The sequence below is a fragment of the Lepisosteus oculatus genome, chromosome 9 (assembly GCF_040954835.1).
Source record: "Lepisosteus oculatus isolate fLepOcu1 chromosome 9, fLepOcu1.hap2, whole genome shotgun sequence".
NCBI classification, from domain to species: domain Eukaryota; kingdom Metazoa; phylum Chordata; class Actinopteri; order Semionotiformes; family Lepisosteidae; genus Lepisosteus; species Lepisosteus oculatus.
The window spans coordinates 26214966-26238741 of record NC_090704.1 but is presented as its reverse complement, the minus strand read 5'-3'; the positions used below and the strand labels follow the sequence as shown (position 1 = coordinate 26238741).

Below are 23776 nucleotides of genomic sequence, written 5' to 3'. Positions count from 1 at the left end.
AGCATTTTATTATTTAACTGGATCTATTTGTAATAGTACAGCATATTATAAATGTTGTGCAGGAGACTATTCTTCATTGGTAATATTATAAAATAAACCAGTAATAGTAATGTATGTACTAATATACTAAAAATGAAATATGAGTATTCACTCTTGTGTTGAACATATTTTGTACAATGTACCCTAAACATATATAAAAAAGTAAACCCTACAAATTCTATCTGAAAATATCCACTAATTAAAACTGCAGCATACTGACTTTTGTTAAATGTGAAAAACTGTGTTAGAATTTGTGTTCGAAATTGTTATATGTACATTTTTAGTTTACAAATTACTTCTCTATACGAACTATGAAAAACGGTTGTTAAAACAGCTACATGACAAATAGTCGTCATATCTTTCGTCTTCTTTCGTTTTTCGTCTTCTTCTGTTACATAAAATTTAACAATAATTAGCTGGAAATATAGATACACGAATATTATTATCAGCAGAAGAATTGCATTTGGACCTTTTTATTATTATTTGTATTAACCAATAGAACTAATGTAATTTTACTCAAAATATACCACGCGTTTGATATTATGTTTTACAACGCCCCCGAGAACTGTTGCAATACTAATAGCGACAATAATAATAGTGATACTTTTTCGAAAAAATAAATACTGAAACTACGATTATGTTGAGAATATTCTGGCCGTTACAAAATATATTCTTAAATATTTTACTGCTTTAGAAATATTTAATCATTTATAAACATGTTAACCTTAATCTATAAACATGTTTTTTTATATAATAAATATTGAATCTTATGGTTTTAACACTCATTCTCTTCTAACAAAACCTACAAATGAGTTAGAATTGACAAACTCGTAGTTTCGTAGAACTGACTTCGTAGTTTCAAATATCCAAGGTCCATTGTAATGCGGTCTCGGGCTCTCTCTTGTCTGGAATTTATATGTTATATTTTGAGCCTTTCAAAGACATTGTTTTCAGTGTTGTGCACATTGCATCCGTTTTGAAAGAGAGTTCGTGGAATGCGCCCAGATTGCGGTTCATTGTGGCGCTGAGTCGGATGTCAGTAGAAAGTGGAATACAGGTGTCAGGTTTCTGGTCGGCGCGTCGCCGTGAAGTAACAACAGATTTTTGAAGCTTTAAGGCCTCAAGTCTCAGGTGAACTGAGGTTATCTACAGTACAATGGACATTAGGCTACGTCAGCAGACCGGTGAGGATAGCCAAACCCGTGTGGGATTCTTCAAGACGAGAATCCAGAGACTGAAGCAAACGAGAGCTAGACAGTAGAACAGGTCTAAGGCGCTCTGGCGAGGGAGGAAATGGGAACTTTACAGAGGTCAGTAACTCTGTTGGTTTATAGAACTTTGACGGCGCTGTCCATTCAGCACCTCGCCGGGAGTTTTGTCCTTTAAGAAAAAACATCCAGAAATTGTAAGGCAACGGCTTTTATTGCAATATGAAACAATATTTCACAATGTTTTTCACAATTTCAAATTGGACATGAGGCTTAAAAATACAATAAGAAACAGCTGTCCATCAGAAACTGGAATTATTAATATGGCCTAATGTGTACAGTATATGCAGTCCCTCCTCATCGGAATAGCATGCATCGAGTTCCTTTCCACTTATAAATTGAAGTCGTAATTTCTTCTAAGCGAAGTCTTTCACCAATGGTATTCCGATTTCAGATTTATGACATTTTAGCGTGTGTTGATATGCAACGCAATGTTTATTCAATTTATTTTAAAAGTGTAGACTCACATTTTAAATGAGTTGTGAAGCAAGTAAAAAGCATTATTGATTAACTTGAAGAACGCCCGACCTGCTGTAAGAGATGCGAGACAGTATAGTAGTTTCACTTGTTAGAACATGGAACATGAAGAGGCATTTTAAGCAGATATTTTATGTATCTTTAGAAAATAACAGGCTAACAGTGATTCGTCGACGTTTTCTAGGAATAGTTTAAGGGTTTTAACACAAACACCCAACATTGCGTTATCTAACAAGTATGTTTTTAACAGGGTTGTTAACAAAAGCAAGTTTCATTGCTGGATTTAAGCTACATAAAACTGCTCTTTAAAATTAAAATGTTAAAAAATATATTTTAATATACCATGTATTGTTTACAAAAATGTCAAGTTTAAATATATTTTTTTTTAATTGTTAATTTTTGAAAGTAACAGTACTCATATACACTACATTCAAATATTAGATTTTTTTTAATACGAACTAAGCGATAGCCTGGTTTAACCTCAAACTCCTGCTTTGTTAGAGGTATAATATTGTAAGTTTAAACCATACAAACCGGTACTACACAATTCTGGGTTATGATTAGCAAACAAAAAATACACATTTTTATAAACACACCATTGTTGTTGTCGTCGTCATCACCGACATCGTTGCACAGCTTTTTTATTACGGCAAAAAATAATTTTGTAGTGTGGGAAAATTAGAAATTGTGTTTTCGATGTGTCGTTCATAACAAAACTAATGTAAGATCTTATTGCTGTCTTATTCGTAAACGGACAGTACGAGCCCATTTTAGTATTAATATTCAAATGTACTTTTCTATTATATATAACTACTTTGTATTTTATTGTTTTCAAAATCACCTGAGGTTTATATCGTGGTGTATATAGGTTTAGTTCACCTAAAATCTTGGTATGGCGGAAAACTGAGCAAAATACATAATTTAAAAGTTAAAAATATTAATTTTTATTTTTCTTACACTTTCAAAGCCGAACAGAAATATCATAAAAGAGTCATGCATTTTCTAAAATTATGGTATTGCCCATCGCTTACTGTACATACGTTTTCACTCCTGTTATTCTGTTCATCTACTGAATTACGCTCTACATTTTTCAGCTTTCAAAACTGTAAACACTTTCAAAATAATTTTCTGTGACCACGGAAAATGCTTATTTAACAGTCGGCTTTATCCAATGTGGCTACAGACAATGAACAATAACATTTTAATGCAGGACTATATAATACAGAGGAATGTAAACGAAAGGAACTAATATACTGTAGCATCAAATGATACTGCAACCAAAACAAAATGTTACAAAAATTAAAAATGCAGAGCTGTAGTGTACTGTTCACAGTAGGTGTAACAAAAGCAACAAAACACAGAAACTACAGTTACAGTAGAAATCAATCATACAGTCTAAGGGCGGACACTGGCCTTGAGGAAGTTTCCACCATAAAGGTAAAAGAGGAGATCGAGCGTATTGATTGCGATGGCAGTTACACAAAATATTAACTTGGTTTTGTGTTGAATTGTGTTGAGTTTAAGGGAGTTCCAGTCCACCTTTTGCGTTGAAATCGATGCTCTAGGTGGGTGACACTAGACCCAGTCCTTCAGCTCAGTCACCACGCAAGGCAACATGGGGGACGCTTTCGCGTGATCGATCTAGGATGGTCCACACGTGCTTAAAGGGGATTTCATAACAGGTGACCAGCCTGGCCCCAATTTCCTGCCCCTTTTTTGGTACGTGGGGTCCACTGGATGAGTGATTTAGAGCATATATTAGAAATATAGCTCTCTTTGGTCCATTGGATCCATTGTTGGACCTAAATCCATTGTTTTTTACTGACCCTTGTTTAATATTGCGTACATGGATGTCGAGGCTTCATGTAGTCTGTACATCTTATATGGATTCTGAAATCACCGGAATAGACGTATTGAAAGTCTAAGGGTTGGTTTCGTCAAATCAGTTCGTGTGAGAGTCTGGTCAAAACCGAAATCCATACTCCATGGTACAGATGTTATTACATTTAGACATGTGCCCCACAGTCAAACCTTAGACGTGGGACATCTCTAAGCTAAAATCTGTCAAAACGCCATTTAAACATTGATTTAATTTTATGATTAGGTGTATATGCCACGCATGCAATTAAAACAGCCTAACAGCAAGCAGGAAATCTATGAATTAAAAAATGTAGGACAGTTTCATCTTTGTCATCCTCATGAAAAAAAAAATCATCAAGCAATTGTACATGACAAGAAGGTTAATTGAGCAAAACCTACAGTACATGCAGACCACGAAATTCCCTGCAGAAGCAAATTCAATCTACTTTATGTTTTTAAGGTGTGAGCAAAACTGAATACGAAATTTTAAGTACTCTCATATACACAGTACTTAGCGGAATGGCTTATTTAATATAGGCTGCAGTACTTGTATTAATTAAGATAGCTGTTCTTAAACTTTAACAGGGTTAGGTATTTGTTACAATAACGAGAACATCGCCAGGTTTTTCTTATATGTGTGCGTACTGTATACTGCACATTTACACATACCCACATACAGATGTTACTCCTGTACTTCCCCATAAACGTACTGTACACTGTAGAGTAAATGGTGAAAAAATGCTTTATTGATCAGTCCTTCATTTGCCAAAAACGTTAAGTTCAGAAGTAACTTTGCATAAAACTACCATTAATATAATGGAGTTTATACAGAAGAACACTGATTTTTGCTAATTATTTTTTTTAATCACACTCAAAGTGTAAATCAGTAGAAAAATGTGTTTTGGTCTTTAAAAAAAACGTGTAAGTCATTATTAGGAATAGATGCTGGTATTTCTATTATTTTCAGCTTCTGAAAAATCTCGAAATTATCGCGAGACACCGCTTATTTTCTTGAGTTACGGCGCACGTTCACTGCAGGTAATACATAAACGTACAGACATTTTCAGTGGCGAAACCTACACGTTTGATGATTCCAATATTTAATTTTGTGATATATAATAATTCTATGACATCTGTCTATTATATAATACTGTTATAGTAATTAGCCACAATTTTAATTAAAATCGAGCACGCAAATTAGGAAAAATAAAGAAAATGACTGATATCGCTACCGGCCATCTAGCATTTGATCTTGATAAATATTGCTATTATTATTACATTGTTTTTAATTTGTTCCTCAATGATACGTTATATTGTAATTTAGTTTTCTACAACATTTCTCTTTGCTTTTATTGTAGTGGTTTAAAGAATGGGGCATATACCATTTCTATATTAATTGCTCTTGTGCAGATGGAATAGATGGAATAAATTAAGTTGCATTTTGTTATTTTTTCTCCTGCAGAAATTCCCCAGTGCGCTGGCTGCAGTCAACACATCCTAGACAAGTTTATCCTGAAGGTGCTGGACAGACACTGGCACTCCAAGTGCCTGAAGTGCGCCGACTGTCACGCTCTGCTGGCGGAGAAGTGTTTCTCGAGGGCGGGGAACGTCTACTGCAAAGAGGATTTCTTCAAGTGAGTGGGACTGTTTCCGTGCTTTCTACCCGCACACACGGTGTCCTGCTTGTCTGTCTTTTTTTTCCCTCACAAGTAGTTTCACACTGGCAAAACACGAAAACGTAAAAACATTGCACGTCAGTGGAGAAAGCACTCCACTGGATTTGTAAATTATTTTTATTTGCAAGCAAGTTTGTAAGCAATTTCACCATTATGTTTTCGTAACACTGCCATATTTGAATATGATTTACAAAACAATACATATTTTGATTGTTTTATTTGAAGTTTTTTAAAGGGGAATATGTATAGTTTAGCTGTCTTAATAGAATTAAGATTAAGGTTCACGGCGACATTTCTAAAACCTTCTCATTGGCTCTAGTTCTGTGCGAATCCTATTTTGAAATGTCTTCTTGTACGGTAGGAATGCAACCGAAGCCAGTCAGACTCGTAGATTGAGTATTAAACACCGTTTTACGTCGCTGTATTTATATTTATATTTTCACTCTGTATTGGTGTTTATTATTAAATGTTAACAAGGAAAAGGAAGCCTGTGTGCTAGTTGAATGAAATAATAATTTAACTGTACTAATACGGTGTTACGCGAGACTCATTCCGATGAGGGCACTGATAGTAGAAGGTGGCTTTGAGTGTTTTCTAGAATTCATTCGCATTTTCATTAACACCAAACACGTGAGAATATTTTATTTTAAATCAGCAGGTATACGATTTTATTCTGACTCCCCAATCATACCATAACACATGATTATAAAGTGACATTTCAGATATTTTTTTTTTCTTTTATCCGATCATCATAGATATATTGTAACCACAACTAAGGTGCACGTTTATACATTGAAATAAGTAGTTAAGTGCATGCTGTGGATTATATCTTCGAAAAATTACTAGTCATAGCAAGTACCTTAAAGCAACGCTCAATCGATAAGACACAGTACTGCAGTTGTTCCTATTTGATGCCTAGATACTGTACGTTCTTATTCAGATTTTGTTAACGTTTGTTCTAATTATGAATAATGCTTATAGATTTGGTACATTCGAAGATGCTGTAGTGAAAACTGTGATAATACCTATACACAACTTTGTATCCGACAAGAGCAGATAGAGCTTTTGCTCACTAACACAAATCCGTGACTTGCTAGACATTAATTTGAGTTTTTTTCCGCCTTTCTTTCAAATCCAGTTCAAAATCCCTAGAGACCCTCTGGCCTTGTTCTGAGTTGACGGGAGCTAGCGTTGTATCGTAGCAAATTGAAATTTTCAGACGCTGCCTATCACATTCAAACTGAAAGACACGCAAATAGACTTTCAGAATGGTTTAGGAATAACATCGCTTTCATCACGTTGATTCCTGTTACCTGTCTTTCAGTGAGAACTACAATGAGACGTTTCTCATTTTAGCGGTATCCAGAAGCTGGTCTTAATTCAGCACATTTTTCTTCATATTCTTTGGACAACTTATTTTTTACCCTTTCTGTTCACTGTCCGTTCCAGCTGTTCGTTCTTTTCACATTAGAAAATCAATCGCTAAGATCTTCAACCCTTTAAGTAATTATTTTCATTGTAAATCTATATTTTCGATTGTTCTTTCGCGAGTAATTACTCACTGACTTATTTAACTTACTGTCTTCGCTTGGGACGGTCTGTGGCAAAGCATCAGAATAAAAAGGTGTAATGCACAAATATTTTTAATTATAAATGTTTTTGTTTTAATTGATGTTAATACTTAAAAAATCGTTCTGCATTTACTGTTCTTCTGTCAAGCACGATGAAGAGTGTATAACACTATTTGTACAATTGTGTTAAGTATTGTAAAAAGTAACAAATACGGACAAGTTTATGCAGAACTGATCTTTATTCCAAAAGTGGCTATCTGCATTGTTCTGTGAATAATGCTCACCGATTTCTGTCCCCGTGCAATGGAAAACGCACACAAATATTATTTTTTATTTTAAAATGGAAATATTGACGAATATAAGTTCAGATAATGTATTCCTCACCATTATTTTGGTTCCTGCTGTGACTAGGAGGTATTGACATGTTAATTCATAATAAAGCATAATAATAATAATAATAATAATAATAATAATAATAATAATAATAATAATAATATCATCATGTCACGTCGTGTCATTTACCAAACTGCTTTATACCATACGGTGTTGCGGGAACCATCATCATCACCATAATTATCAATTACTCCTAAAGTGGTAACCTATTTTTATGAATAGTTTTATATTCCCTGTGTTCCTTTTATGCAGAAAAGAGTCCAAGTAACGGCACATTCTGATCATTGTCCACCTTGGTGTTCTAGTTCTTGGTCATTAGAAGAAGTCTGTATGTTTTACATATGTTCAGTACCTTAACACAAAGAGTCAGAATGTGATTATTTGCTCAAACCCTTTGTTCAATATCAAATATTTGTGTTTATTTTCCTCTTAGGGGGTTTAAATACCCTCTTTTCTGCCTTTATATTCATAAGCCTCTACACTTTATTCAAGGGTTACTAGACAAGTCTAATGTACATGTCTTTTTAGTTTTATTTCTGAATGTTAATCTCATGGATTTTGAATGGTTTAGCCCTATGGGGAACCATGCAAACTCCTCACAGAGGGTGTTCCAGGCTGGAATCAAGACAGCAGTTGTGCTATCCAAAAACAGTTTATTACAGAGTTTCACAGTTAATTACAGAATAATAAATGGCTTTAATTCTATTAATTTCTTTAGTCAGAATAGGAGAAAAGGATGTATCTGTGAGGTCTGGCAAACCTACACATTATGGCTTTATAAAAGTGAAATGAATATTCAGTCTAAAGTGCACTTTTAATAGGTAGAAAATAAATTGGGAATTTTTAAGTGCTGAGATGTGCTGGATGGTTCAGGGGTCTAAATGAATTACTTCTTAAAACTTGCTTAGATTAACGGCTGGGGTGACTTTTAACTACGGTAATAATGAAAAGATTTGTTACCACTAACAATATAGGAAAGAAAAGACATAGTAAGCATGCTAAACTAACATGACATGCATGGTTTTTACACTAAAAGACATCAATGTCCTGTGCTATATAACAAGATCATATAGTACTTCATAATTTAAGTATAAGTGGCATTGAGGTCTTCATGGGTTACAATGACTAAAAACTAATAAATTGCTTCTGTCTGACTGTATTTCCCAGTCTTCAAGAAATGATGGATCTGATTCACAGGTTCATAATTAGGATATGTCCACTCTCACATAGAATTGGAGCAGTACCTACAGACCACAGAATTCTGAATTGAACACCTATTCATAAAAAGGAGGACAGAACTGAACTAAGCAGTCTTATTGTAGACCAAGCAGACTTCCTTTTTTGTTAATGTTATGGAAACAATATGGTTAAATTAGAAGAATATTAAATGGCATTTAACAAATTTCGCAACATTGGATTGACAGGGAAGTTCTTATTTAGCTGGAATTCTTCACACCAGCAACGGGGCAGATGATAACACTAAAACAGATGACATATGTTATACAGTATATTTAGATTTACAGAAAACCTTAGAAAAACATTTTATTCCTAATGAAAAGCAATATGAATCAAATTAATGCTTGTACGAGGATCAAGGACTGGTTAATAAACAGGAAATAGCACATCTTCTTAAGGTATATAACCTCTGAATGAACAGATGTAAGTAGTGGTGTACAGCAGGGTTCTTTTTTAGGCCAGCTGCTTTTCCTGATCTACTGTATATCAAGGAACAATCCAGATATAGTAAGAAAACATATTAAATTTGCTCATGATTCAAAATTAGGGGAGTCCAAAAAACAGGTAGGGTGTAAAAAATAGAATTATCCGAAGTCTTAGAAAAAATCAGGATTGGGCAGACACTAGGCATATTAAATTTAATGTTGACAAACATTGCAAAGCAGTCTATAGAGGGAGTAGGAACATATTCTATATGGATCCTGTTGAGCAGCAGGAAGCAGGAAAAGGTTCTGGGTGTTTATTGTAGATTTTTCTACATAATGAAGACATTGCTAGGCAGTAAAAAACAGAATGCTTTGGTAGATAGTGAAAAATGTGTAATTTAAATCAAGGAAAATTATGCACAATGTACTAGAAAGACTTAATTTAGAGTATTATAATTGGTGTTATCCAACATATCATAAAACTGGATATTCTTGGTTTAGAAAGAGTTTAAAGAAGTGCAACTAAATGGATTTCTTGTCTCAGGGTATTGTCATACTAAGACAAGTTAAAGGAGCTAAGCCACTTCAGTGTATAAGTATATAAAATCCTATGGGGTAAATATAGGGTCAAATCAGGGAATTATCTTACACACAGTAGAAAAACACAGATGTTGGCTCCCATCTGGAGGGAACTAAAAGAGAACTGACTTAGTGCAGAGTAAATGAAAGGCTTCTTTAGACAAACAGCTGTGCATGTTTGGAGCAGAGGTCCCACACAGGTAGGTGAGGCCCAGACTCTAGGATCTATCAAGGAGTGGAAGGATGGAGTTTTTGATTTACTTAGTGAAAATAAGAAAGATTGACCAAAAGGCCTCCTATCAATTGCAACCTTTCTTACATATTTGTCTTCTGCTTCATTTGCATGTCCTCCATTTCTTCCCTTTTCCATTGCAGTTTAAATGTCACTCCTTTGTCAGTCGGTGCCCAAGCGGTCTCATTCCTACAGAAGCCTCTTGCTTAGGAACGGTTCACACGCAGCAGGAAAGTGGCAGCAGTAACAATAATATTTAAATATAGAGACGTAGTCATTTTGCGCACTAGGTCCCATTCTGCTCCAATGTAGCATGACTTATAAAGCTCTTTAAGAAGGTCCTTACCATGAAAAAGCACTCCATAAAATTAAAACTGATTGACTGATTGATTGATTTGCGTTTAACTAATATGGATGTCAATACTGTATCAAAAGCTGAAGCATAAAGCAATTGCATGAGAGCAAAAATATCTAGACATTGTGATTTATCCTTTACAGTTCATGACAATTTTTTTCTTAGTTTTTGTTACCAAAGCTTTCTGCAGAAATGAAGCCAGAAACATTTTAATGTTGAATATTTGATTTTTTTTTAATTCCGCGGAAAAATGTGTTGAAATGTTGGTATTGTCTAACAATACAGTCTTCTGATACTGTCACCATTTCTTTGTTTTATACCAGCTTTGAATTTCTAAATCTTAAAAAAAAATGCTTAAATCTTTTGTGAGCTCTGATGTAAGATTTCACAGTTTATTTTTGTGTTTTATTACAACATATTCTTCTAGACAGTTCCTTTGGTACAATTTCACACCAACCAATGGAGATATTTGCTGTAAATCTAAAAGATTTTAGATGCTACCGATCAGATGTTCTGGGCAAGTAAGCTGCTTTATTACTTCTGTATATATCAATACATGAAACAATAACTTTATCGTATGTCTCAAGTCACATGTAATAAATTTAAAAGGTGTACTGATGGCAGGACGTTCAGTTTTAGAGATCTGAAGTTACTGCCTTATTGTATGTTTGTGCTGGTATTTGTGCATCTACAGTATATGATGTGGTATACTGTATCCAAGACATCTGCTAATTTCAAGACTGCTTGAAAAAAGTAAGATTCTGATGTTTACTTTTTAGTGTTTGGTTAAAAGGGTTTTGAATGTTCTTTTTATAATAATTTTTCTTAAGGCTTGTTTATTTGTAGGCACTTGATGTATAAACTTTAACTTCAGCTGAAATGAAATTCAAATTTGGAAGCTACCCATTGTATGAGATTGCTACAATAGGTGACACGTCTTGTCTGTTTGCCTTTTGATTCTGCCATCTTGCAAATTATGGTTTCAATTTGTCAGATTTATTTTGTGTTTCCATCTTGTCCTAAAAAGCAGTGTGGCGATGTCCAGAATCAAAACCCATTTATATAGATGTGCACACTTGAACATCTGTGGTGAAGTACCTTGATGAAAAGTACAATAACAGTGTTGCTGTGGGGACTTAAAACTACAATCTCCTGATTAAGAGCCCAGAGCCCTAACTATTCCTCTACACTATTCCTTTGTCTCAAACGCAGCACTCGTGCTACTCCTTCCAAGTTTTATTGCCTCCTCGATTGTTGTTCTTCCAAGCACACAGTGACCAACTCTGTGCAGGTAAATACATGTGTGGACCCTGAATTACTATCCCACAGGCTCTGAGGTTCATCCATACTGGATAAATCATTGGAGGTCTGGTAATCTGGAAATCAGTTTGGGGCCTGTCCTAAAGTACTGTAGATTGACACCTTCAGCTTCAGGTAATGTCTGATGTCTTGTGAGAGAAATGTGGGAAGTGCGCATACATGAGGTGCACTCTAAATGTTAAAAATATCTGTAGATCTGCCTTGACTTGTTATACACTGAGATACCTACTGTAATTGCATATGTTGTCAGATATGAGGACCAACACCAAAATATAAACTTAAATGTTGTCCCTTACCAGGTCGATTAAACTGAGATTTACAGTATATTCCCTTCAGACAATAGTGGAGCAAATATCTTTTAAGGCTGTGAACAGGAGGGAGAATTAAGTACCCTCTGTGTTTGGGATCCTTCAAGCAATGACTGCTTGAGCTACTAGCAGACAAATGTCCTCATTTGAATGCTTATGTTTCTCATCCTAATGTAAAGGTGGGCCATATTCCACAACATGGAAGTACTCAGGTTGGTGAAGAAAACAATACTTTACAAATTACCCCAACAGTAAACCAAATCAGTTAATTAAATCTCTTTAGAATAGTGAAGCACAGACAATAACTCTATTGACAATCTATGCCAACAGAGTTGAACTCTTGTGATAGATATATCACATATAATCTTTGTACATGCTCTGTTCTATCATTTTAAATTTAATAAGCCAATAAGTTAACTATCTGTGAGCCATAAACTGTAGAGTTGAGGCAGCCTCAGGACTCCCATTTCACTGCACATCATGTTTGTCCATCCATCTCTTATCAGAAGCCATTTTTTATTGAGGACCACAGCTCCCTATGAGCTGGAGGCTAGCCTGGAGGTATTCGGTACAAAGCTTGGACTTAACATTGAAACAGGCTTTTGTAGAGTACACAGATGTAACAACAAATCAAGATACTCCGCTCCACCTCACCCAACATGTATTTTGGAACTTTTTGGTAGGAAATTGGAGAACTTAGAGAAAACCCCAAAGAACATGCAAGTCGACACAAAATATTTTTACCTAAATTTATGTTCAGAACTTATTATAATCTATCTGCAGAAGTAAGCAACAAAACAATACATCATATTTCAGACCAGTGAGCAGGGTTTTTGGGTCTCGTTACAAGCAGTGTGTTTATAAACCATTTCCATGACTGCTTCATATCCAACTATTCTGAGCAGTGTGTATAGTAACATTTTAGGGACACACATGTATTGCTCATTTTGGAAAACCAGGGCTACGACCCATGTGCATGCTGGAATCCTACCAGCTCATCAAAGGAATTACTGTACAATGCCTTTTTGAACATACTGTACAGGACAAGAGAACCTGATTATATGCCTAAAATGCATTCTATATTTACTATATATCATTAAATATAAGGAAGAGAACTAGAGGTATGGGTAGAAAAATGTATATAAGAAATTGAGATATAATAGAGGAACACTTAAGATATAGTATCATAACAGTGATGCAAAACAAATAAGAGAATATAGTAAGAAAATATTAGATACATTGTGTGAGAGAGATGTGCTTCCTTCTGCATGTGTCTCCAATTTCCAAATAATACATACTGTATGCAAGAATGTGCCTGCATGATCTGCCTCATATTTTCTATGGATGTCCACTTCTTGGAAAGGTTTCAGTCAAATGATGTGCTTGCTATTTCTTAATTATTCCTCTAACTGCGGACTTTGGCACCAATACTTTTCAGCCTCCATTATTTTCATACTGTCTGCCACAGTTGCATCCTCACTGTTTTCTAGATCCTATTCACCCCTTTATCAGTGGATCTGATTGTCACATGGATTTCAATCCACAAATGTTTGCTTTCACTCTTGAGGGTTTTCTTTCAAATGAGGGTTTCTTGAAATCTTGACTTTTCACCAAGCTGTTTGGGTTTTTTCATGACTATTTCAATTTATGTAACAGCAATTGTTTATGAGGCTAAATTTGTTTAGTGATATTCCTCCCAAGTGTATGTAAGTATAAAACTTAAGACCTGCTAATTCCTTCTTACACCTAATGGTTAAGGTGTTGTAATGAATTTAGTGCACATCTGCTCCTCATTTTATCGCACTAGGAAATTTAATGACACACAACGAAAAGTTTTCTAGAACTCACAGATTTTGTTTGACCCTACCATATGTTTATGGTCTATCATCCCTTTGAGGCCTGTATTTATATAACTTACATTTTCTACTTCATCCTCTTTTGTATTCTCTTCATTACGGGACAGAAATTTTATTTAACTCCTATATTATGTTACCTTTTACTGTTATTTTGTCTAAGAGTGTTCAGAAGAGAGGACACAAACATAGGTCAGGACCAGAGTTGGGAAAAAACACTTCTAAAAAGCAATCCATCACAGTTACAAACTGTTTGTGTAAGGTATTATTTTTTAAATGAATAAGGAAGTGGAGACAATTATTTTTAATAATTATACTTGTAATATAATATGTTGCTTAACTAGTAGGTCAATTACCTTTTGGGAAAATTGGCCTTAGGTGTAAGTGCATGGTTGCGTCTGTGTGTCTGCCTTATGATGGATGGGTGTCTGTCTCGTCCGTCCCATCCCTGCCTTACTCCTGTACTTGCCTGGATAGGTACCGGCTCCCCATTGATCCTGAATTGGAAGAAGTGGTGAAAAATTGATGGATATGTTGCTGTATATAGTAATTATACACACACTACTCAGATCAGTGTAACTGATGACTTAAAAAATATATTAACCCCTACTATGTTACTATGTAGTCCGTTTAAAGAAGTGATCCCTTTTGTGAGTGATTTGTAACTCTAATGCATTACTTTTTAAAAGTAACGTTCCCTGAACAGTAGTTTAGCCATATGTAAAATGTCAATTAAACTATGTTATGCTCGTTGCCGTGGATGAGTGGCAGGGCAAGCTGGTATCTACACGGCACCTGGCCACATGTACCATCTGACATTCAGAGCCGGTTACCATGGTACTTAATTCAACGAGTTTCTGGAGGCAATTATCCATCACACCAGCCTCAGGTGGTTCAAGACTACATACAGTAATCCGTGATCTCTCAGTGCTCAGGTACTCTGTTATAGCGTTTGCTATGTTTCGGGGTTCACACCAGGTTTCAAGTTCTTGCTGTGTTTGCTTCCCGGATTCTGGACTGTTGCTTCACCCTGACTTCGTCCTCTGGATTCTCCTCCTCTGTCACTTTGTACTGTGTCTCTTGGTTTTGAACTTTGCTCATCTCTGTTTATGGCTCTGGACTGTCTCCACAGCTGGCTGCAAACACCATGCTACCTGCACATACTGATGTTTGCCTGTTTCCCTGTGTTTCTCTGGCAGCTCTTTGTTTTTTTTTTCTCAAACACATGTTGCCTATATTACCCTCAGCACTGACACATTACAGGCTACAGACTGATTAAAACAATACCAGACAGAATCACATTAGAGCAGTGTCACAACACTTTTACTGTCCACTGGGTATGTTACTACATTAGGAAGAATTCTTGGTCAAACGGCTGCACAGTCAGTGGCTCTGTTTTGTGTGGTGTTGCCGGGTCTTCTTTCTTTTCTTCTTTGTACCTAGAATTCTCTTCACAAGCAGTGTATTTGTATATAATTTCCACCACTGCTTGTGCTTCATATTGAACCAGTCAGAGCAATATCATAACTTCTTAGGGATATACTTTTTATATGGTAAAACAAGGGTTATGACCCATGCGCACACTGGAATCCTGCCAGCTCATCAAAGGAGTTAAGATGACTTTTTAAACATACAGGACCAACAAACCTGATTAGATTAGAACAGAGTTTTTTTATTGAGGAACATTTAAGATTGATGATCATAACAATGCTGTAAAAGAAGAGAAAAAAGTAAGAATAAATTAGTGGTGTGTTTCCATAGTTTCATAGATTATATTCACGTTTCTGCCAGCAAAATATCTGAGCTTCTGATTTTTTCTTAATATATTAGGGTATCTAATCAATTTGTTTGCTTTTGAGCTTAATATTGTCATGTATTTCAGGAGTTCTAGTCATTCTGTGTACACTATGGGTATTCAGTGGATTAAAGCATCACTTTGTACTTCCCAGGTACTAGGTGCTAGGGTTTGGTATATGTTTCAGTCAAAAATGTTTATTTTTCTAAGATGAGCTTCTTTGAAATAGTGCTGAGCTGTGGCTGGGCTGTCCAGACTAAGAGGTGAATACTCCTAGCCTGACTTTCTAGTTCCTTCTGCAGTTCTTCCTCTTATAGTACCATTGTCTGGAACTCTTTTATCACACTTAAAATCCGACCCGACTCTCCCAATTTCATAGAATGCATAGTTCATTTTTTTATTGGTTTGCAGAAATATTCATTTTAGGTCTGCAAATCTACTAAAAATCACATCTCGGTGTTTTAATGAAGTCCTACAGTATATGAAATATGTGGACACCAACAATGCTAGGATAATTAGATGCAATACTAATAATGATTAAACTGCTCATGAAAACCTGTCAGTATCATTCAGTTCACAATAGTGATGTTCCCTGAATTACAACAGTTTTCTAGGAAGTGTTCTGAAAAAAACATCTGTATGCTCTAATCAGTTTCTGCTTTTTTTCCATATCCTCCCTGACTGCAGGAATTCTCAAACAGGTTGGTAGGCTGACAAGTAGCTTTGCTATTGCAAAATAATGCAATTAGAAGGTCTCTGTGTGTACTGTACTGTCTATGGCAAGAGCAGATGAAGTCACAGGAAACAGTGGCTTTTTTTGGGAAAGTAACATGCGTTGTTGCTGGAAAATGACATTGTAAACTCCGGAGATGCCCTGAGAAAAAGGAACTTCCATTCAGAATTCGTGTCACAGAGTCAAAGATGTCCCAGAACATCCACACACACCTGTGTGTATAAACCAGCTTTAATTCTTTTATACATATGGTGGCAAAAGTGGTACAGTGGTCAGCACTAGGGCCTTGGGTTCAATTTCAGACCCAGGGTGCTATCCGCAAGGAGTTTGTACGTTCCTTCTGTGTTCGTATAGGTTTCATCCATGTGCTCAGGTTCCCAAACCGCAATCCGAAGACATAATGGTAGGTTACTTGGTGTCTGGGAAACAGGCCCTGACTTGAGTGTGGGTGTTTGTGTCTGTGTCTGTCCTGTGATGAGCTGCCGTCCTGTCCAGGCTGTATCCTGCCTTATGTCCATTGCTTGCTGACATAGGCTCCAGCTCCCCTGAGACACTGATTTGGATTTAATGGTTAGAACTTGGATGGATGTTATATATAACTATACAGTAATAGTAATAACTATAAGTTACACTTTGTTATTTTTAAGTCAATGACTGTGATAATGTAGTATAAAGTATTTATTCAGAAAATATAGATTTTGTGATTGAACTTAATCACGGGTTTTTATAATGATCTGTTTCTGTACTTTTTCCCATACAAAAACTACGTCTGTATTTTTACACTTTCTGTGCTTTAACATTTTTTAACCAGTGACACAGATTTAACATAATGCTACCTCTGTGTGCTTTTGTCAAGGAGTCCAAAAAAAACAAACTAGACAGTCTTTCCTGGAATGAGCATTAAATGCCTTCATAATTCTCATGTCATTTTTCATGCATGCTTTTATATCCCGTATATGCCTTTTAAAATATTTTAATCTCATTCATTTAGAAAATGTTCAAATTTATTTGTGTCAAGAAATACAACTGAGCAGCAACAGTACTGAGAAATGTCAGTAAACTACTTAAGCATCATTAATATATTGCCTTAATTTACCCAGACTCGCCCCAATCAGATAAGTAATATTGATTAACTGTTCATAAGGTATGATCAGTGACAACTTTTGTCAGCAAAGAGTCAACAAGCCAAATTAATGAATCAGATCTCTGACTGGAACACACACATAACTTTGATTGTTCTCAGACTCTTGTGGTTAAGATGCAGGTTCAACAGGCTTTCTAGAATTGTGTCCAGTTGGCAACCCTAACTGTGCCATTTTGTGATTCTGTGATTCAGCAATAATGACATTAAAAATAAAAACACATAACACTTTAAAAGCCTTTCCTGTCTTATAATGTATGGACAGGTGGCCTACTGCTTATTCCAGCCTGGGACTCAAAAGTACTCTTTGCTTGCCTTTCCTGTGTGAGACCTCCAGACAGCTTGACAAGAAAGCATACTAGTTCAGCTGGCCAAAAGAGCAGACAGCTTATGCTGTGGCCTTGCAATACTGAAGTCTTCTTCAGGGAGATGTGAGATCACCCTAAGAGGTTCATCATAGGTGACGAGCTCTGTTACTATTGATAAGACCTTTTAAATTGTTTTCAGCTCTTAAACAGCTGGAGGTTTCAAATTACCTATAAAGTTTTACAAGTACCTTGAAACCTCAAACTTTGGAGGACATAGTAACAATTAAAAAGGTCCAATTCAGCACATTATGAGTTTAATTAAAGGCTCAATTAAGTAATTGATGGCTCACTTGCAAAGAAAAGGGGGAAAAAGTGATCTCAAGGACTAAGATTGTAGCTCCCTTCCGTGTGCGCTCCAGCAGTACCTAGTGGTCGTTCGTATTGACAGACTTTAAGATTAATACCAGTCAGAACGGAACACTTAAGCAACTTTTTTTTTCTCCTCTTTTAGCTGCGATTGGATTTCCGAGCATTAAAGAACAAATTAGGTTTGACTTTTATCCAAAACAGGATCAGCCCCAGCTTTTACTAAATCATGTTTGGGGCTTTAATGTCAAAAGCTTCACGGAAACCTAAAAAGCTAGTGAGTCAGAGAGTGGAAGCTAACTTTATTAGTCGCCCCAAGGGACAAGTGGGGATTCTTTTATGTTAAAACTGCGACAGTGTGCAAGCACAAATGGCGGGGAGAGATAACTAGCAGAACAGCAAGACAGACGCCTTTCCCAGCATAATGAACAAACTTCACCTTGGTGAGGAATAACAGTTTATTTTATTGTATGTGTCCCCTGATTTATTACCATCTCTCAGCCAGTGGTTTATTGCTTCCCTTATCGTGTTTACAGCATTCCTGTACTGTATCTTTGAGGCCTTCACTACATTGGTTTGGATAGTGAATCAAAAAGGAGACAAGGCAAACAAGCAAACCGTATTCCAAAATCCTTCATATGCATCAGATAGCCATGAATGCATTTTCCAGGTACTGTAACTTTTCAATTTATTGTAACACATCCTATATGACTAGAGAGAGTGTTATAATGGTAATTTACATTACAGCAACAAATGAATGAACAGTATCCACTGGATGTGGGAATCGTAAAGGCTGGCACTGAGATTCATTGTAATGATCTGAGAGTGTCATTGTAATGCAGTGTTAGGGATAACTTACACAAATAATAATTAACCTGCTGAGCTAATACAGTGTCCCACCAAACTAATCCCAATACTTAAAATAAATGTGAATACATATTGCATTGTGTATACATTCTGTAATTTTTCCAGCTATTGTATATGAATGCATAGTTAAATTCAAGGCTCAAATCACATGCTTCTTACCCATTCAATGTATTTTTTCATTGTATTGTTGTCCTCATTCACTGTCTGCTACTGTATTTAAGCAACAGTGCTGGATGTATCTATTCTGGAAGGACTGTCTTCTTTGATAATCCATTACTGGTTAGGGAAGTAGCGGCGACCTGTAGTCCTGTAGTGCAGTTGCCTGTAAGGGTTGTGTATGCCTTTCATTTTGCTTGCAGGGGATCAGGAGTAGTACTGTATGGAGCAGGTCCACACAATCAAGCTTTAAAACTACTGTCCAGTTGTGCACATTTTTTGGAACTGTTGGTTGGAATGGCAGTAAGCAGACATAAGAGAACAAGTAATAACTAAGAAAAGACTTTGACCCCGATATTCCAATTTAGTGTTTATTTTAAAACAGGAATGCAGACCCAAAGCAGAACTCACTATTTTGGCTTGGCATTAAATCAGAGGTGATTTTTTTTTTAAATTAAATAATCATTTAATTTAATCATTCAAAATTTGTTGAGATCCCTCTAAAAATATAACGTTACGATAAATATGTTTCAGGGATATGAGTTTGTATTGTTATATTGCTTTAGAAATACTTAGTTTTATGTTATTTACTATTGTCAGAAAGATTGCCAAATATACACTACCTTGATTTTAAGAGGCAAAAACTCTTGAGGATATTCTCATTAGGCCACAGGGACCTGGTTTCCATGGTGACCACTTTCACGGTGATCAAGTCGTCGGTGCTCCAGGTAATAGAGATGGCAATGGACCAAAGTAATAGGAAAAGCAGGAAATATAGAACTACAGAAGTGTCTTCCATAAGACCAAGCTGGCATTGGCCAAAATAAAAAGAGAGCTTTAATGCTCTTTCTGGATGCCCAGGGAAAGTGACTTTGATCTTTTGTCTCAAATTGGAGAAGATAGGCATATAAATGTATTAGAATGCGTTAAGATTTGCCATTTAATTGAGCTGTGCACATTTGGTAGTAAATTATGTTTAACATTGTTTTTCCAAATTTTACACTGACACCGACACAAATTCAAAATAAATCATTTGACTTTTAGTAAAAGTGCATTTGGAGTCATTATTGTCTCCCAAGATTCAGTTCTTGAGTTGAGGTGTTACTGTGCCCATTCATGATGTCTTACCATGCACAACAAAGCAGAGCTGCAGCAGCAATGGGGGTATTCTGAGAGCATTCTGCTGTAGATTCCCGATGCCTTCTGGCTGGCTTATTCCTGGAAAGTTCAACTTTTTGTTAAAGCTGTGCAGCTACAGTAGATCTATGGAAAGTGTACTGTTTTTAAATATGTATTGATTAAATAACTTGCTATTATGTGATCTGCAGTGTGTCCCAGTTGCTATTATACTGATGCATCTCTACAGTGCCTCAGCTGCACAGCCACAGAAGCAGCAATAAGCCTGCTATGCCAAAATGTCAGCTTTCTGCCGCAGAAACCTCAAGCACTGCTGGGCATCCTGGGGAGTGACAGTATCTTATGCTATGAGACCTGTACACTCTTGCCTGTGAGTTTTGACCAGCTGATGTACTGAAAGAGCCGAGTCTTTTTAGCCCTCAACAGAGAAAACTACTAAGGGATCTGATCCAAGTGTTCAAAATCCTGCAGACTTTCAGAACCCAGTGGATTCAGAACAAACAATGAAGCACAAACCAGAGAACAAAAGGCGTATGAGGAGATGCATTTAAAACTGAGAACAGGAGGCCCTTCTTTATGCAGAGGATTGTGGGAATTTTGAGCTGATAATCTGGCTTCTTCAAGGACCAATAAGATACTAAACATAAAATTAGCTATGATCAAACACTTTAAGTCTGATTTCCTATGAAACATCTATATTTTACACAAGTTAATTGAAGTTTATATTTATAGTTTTTGTCAGACTAACACCCCATAGACCTTGGATGCAGTGTGTCAAAACATGGCTGGCTGTGCAGGGTAGCAATTGCAAATGACTCTCCTGAGTGGGTATCGGGTTCTCAAGAAAATAGGCTGTTCCAATTTAGGTGGGCTCATACTGTATGGCTGGGGAGTCTGAGTTTAAAAAAAACAGAAGGATAAAACTAGAGCTGTTGCTCTGAAATGCATGTCTTCACTGAGCCTCTGCCTGCAAATTTGGACAGAGCGATGACAACTGACCCTGACTGATAATCCTCCAACCAAATTCTCAGTTTTGCCTCCAGTGTATTCATTGTTTCGGCTCTCCGCATTTGTTATTTTGGCCCCTTTCAGATTAAATATCATATCTTTTCGGAATAAAACAGTGTTGCATACTGTTCACAAATCACAAAAGTGGAAATCCAAAACCCCAGGTGGCGTGGAACTGTTTTTATTTAATTTCAAACGCACTAATTACAGTGTAAGGGGAGTTGGCACCTGAAGAATAAATGTCCAAATCCTCATCATGTTGTTAGGAAAAGGGCTCTGTCTGTTCTGCGTTTCACTGCAACAGCGGCTGCGCCTTTCAGTGAGCACAGTTTTCTGAAGGGGGCACTTTCACGAAAGGGGACCCCTACAGATTAAAGAAAAAAAACGATTTACAGATAGGACACAATGAGCCATCGCATCCTCGTTTTGGGGCCGCGCGGCTTTTAAAAACGGCGCTCAGTGCAGGATAGTTCCGGCGTACCCCTGTTGACGACGGCCCTGTCTTGTGTTGCAGGCGCTTCGGGACAAAGTGTGCCTCCTGCCAGCAGGGTATCCCCCCCACGCAGGTGGTGCGGAAAGCCCAGGACTTCGTCTACCACCTGCACTGCTTCGCCTGTGTCATGTGCAACCGGCAGCTGGCCACGGGCGACGAGTTCTACCTCATGGAGGATGGGAGGCTGGTGTGCAAAGAGGACTACGAAACCGCCAAACAGAACGGTACACAGGGATCGGGATGATGGGGGAGGGCAGCGTATTCCTCTTTTTACCCATAAAAGCCTTCTGGACCCAACCACTCCACACATGCACTGTACACTGGTTCTGTTGCATTTGGAACTGCCATTGGTTTAGATTGCTGTTCCAGGCTCCACGGTTTAAGGCCAATATTCATAAAAGGCCATTTTAAAACCCCATGGATTTTGTAGCCGGGCCTTCCCAATGGGAAAATCCCAAAATAAACGTCAAAGTTGCAAATGGATCTTTCGGTTATTATTAAATGAATAACCCTTGTGGGTAGTTTTCATGTTTCATTATGGATTTTGTAGCACTGGGACTATTGTTCTCTTTGTGAATAAGTCAAGAAAACCTATCATGTCCCCAGAGATTCAATTATATGAATTTAATAGTACCTTCCAAAACCTGTAGGCAGAGATGCGAATGGAGCTTAGATAATGAATGCATTAATCAAAAGGTAACTGTCTCACTAGCACTTAAAAAAAAGTGAATTTTGTAAGGTTTTCTGGGTTTGTGTCACTGTTGTTCTGGCTGTCCATTCACACACCTGCTGTTCTGCTTTCACTGTTTGGTTATGCTATGTGAAGCTGAAGTGTTGAAATATCACATGGCATTCTCAGCTTAATTTTCATCTACTCTTCCAGGGAAATACCAGCTCCAATTGGTTAGGCAGTGCTAAGTGCTAAAACTACAGCAGAATAGCGGAAAGCAAATTTTCAATTGTTATAATAATAATAATAATAATAATAATAATAATAATAATAATAATAATTGCTTACACTTATATAGCGCTTTTCTGAACACTCCACTCAAAGCTCTTTACGGGTAATGGGAACTCCCCTCCACCACCACCACTGTGCAGCCCCATCTGGATGATGCGACGGCAGCCATAGTGCACCAGAACACTCACCACACATCAGTGGAGAGGAGAGCAATGAAGCCAATTCATAGATATACTGTACATACAATGTTTTGACATAATCAGCTAAACTTCTTGATGGTGAGGTGGACTGGCAATATTCCGTTCGCTCAAAGTAACACTACAGGATAGGAGTGCCGAGCTCTGGTCCTCTGGTTTCACAGTTCCCAGGTTTTCTTGTTCCCTTTAAATTGTCAACAGCTAAAAGGTACAAACTGGATTGTAATTGGACCACTTAAACTCTTCTCCTAGTTGTATGTATGTTTATAAGGTACAAACATAAAAAAGCTTGCTGTGTTGCAGACCTTGAGGGTTAAGACTAGGAAGCCACGATTTTGCTTGATAAGCAAAGTGTTCAACCTAGGGTGACCATATTACTCACTGGGGCACTTTGAGCAAGACAGGAATACCATTAAAATGAAGGACTTTAATGTGTAAATTCAGCATTGCAGAAAAGAAAATTGGTGCTAAACACCAGTGAGCAGTAAACATGCAATACTCATCATCTGTTCACTATAAAACCTCCTTAAGATGCTTTTGAACAAATAAAGAACCTTGTTCAGTTGGTTTGTTTGCCTGCTGGAATAGTGATAATACATTATTATACCTCACAATCACGAATACATTATTACTACTTTGTAGAAAATTAAACAGAACCTTCAAAATTATAATGACTTTGTTTATAAGAGTAAAGTTAAATATCAGTTCCTGCCAGGTTAATGACACAATCTGATATTTTTAGAGTAATGGATGTAAATTATTTGCCTGATTTAAAATGTTACCATTAAAAATGGTGCTGTGACTGTAGTAGTGTGATCAACCCTCATTATTCTCAGCACTGAGATGCTTTGGTGACACAAATTAGATTAATCCACACTTTTTAAGACAAGTGTATCCTTGTCCTGGATGGCCAACAAGTCTGTGGGTTTTCAAAGTGTCTTTCAAGCAGCTGTACCTGAGCAGCTGGGAGTTGCTATTAAGTTGGTCCAGTTAAGCTTGTGTAAACAAGACGGTTTAGCTCA

General features: G+C 36.7%; 1 protein-coding gene across 2 annotated transcripts in view; it reads left to right on the top strand.

The window, feature by feature from the left end:
- The window catches only part of lhx4 (LIM homeobox 4), a 52242-nt gene that overhangs the window by 20647 nt on the left and 7819 nt on the right, over positions 1–23776 (top strand). For both annotated transcript variants that reach the window (XM_015356424.2, XM_006635031.3), the window contains exons 2-3: positions 5107–5278; positions 21618–21820. In XM_015356424.2, coding sequence (XP_015211910.1) covers positions 5107–5278; positions 21618–21820 — 375 coding nt within the window. The remainder of the gene's footprint in view (positions 1–5106; positions 5279–21617; positions 21821–23776) is intronic.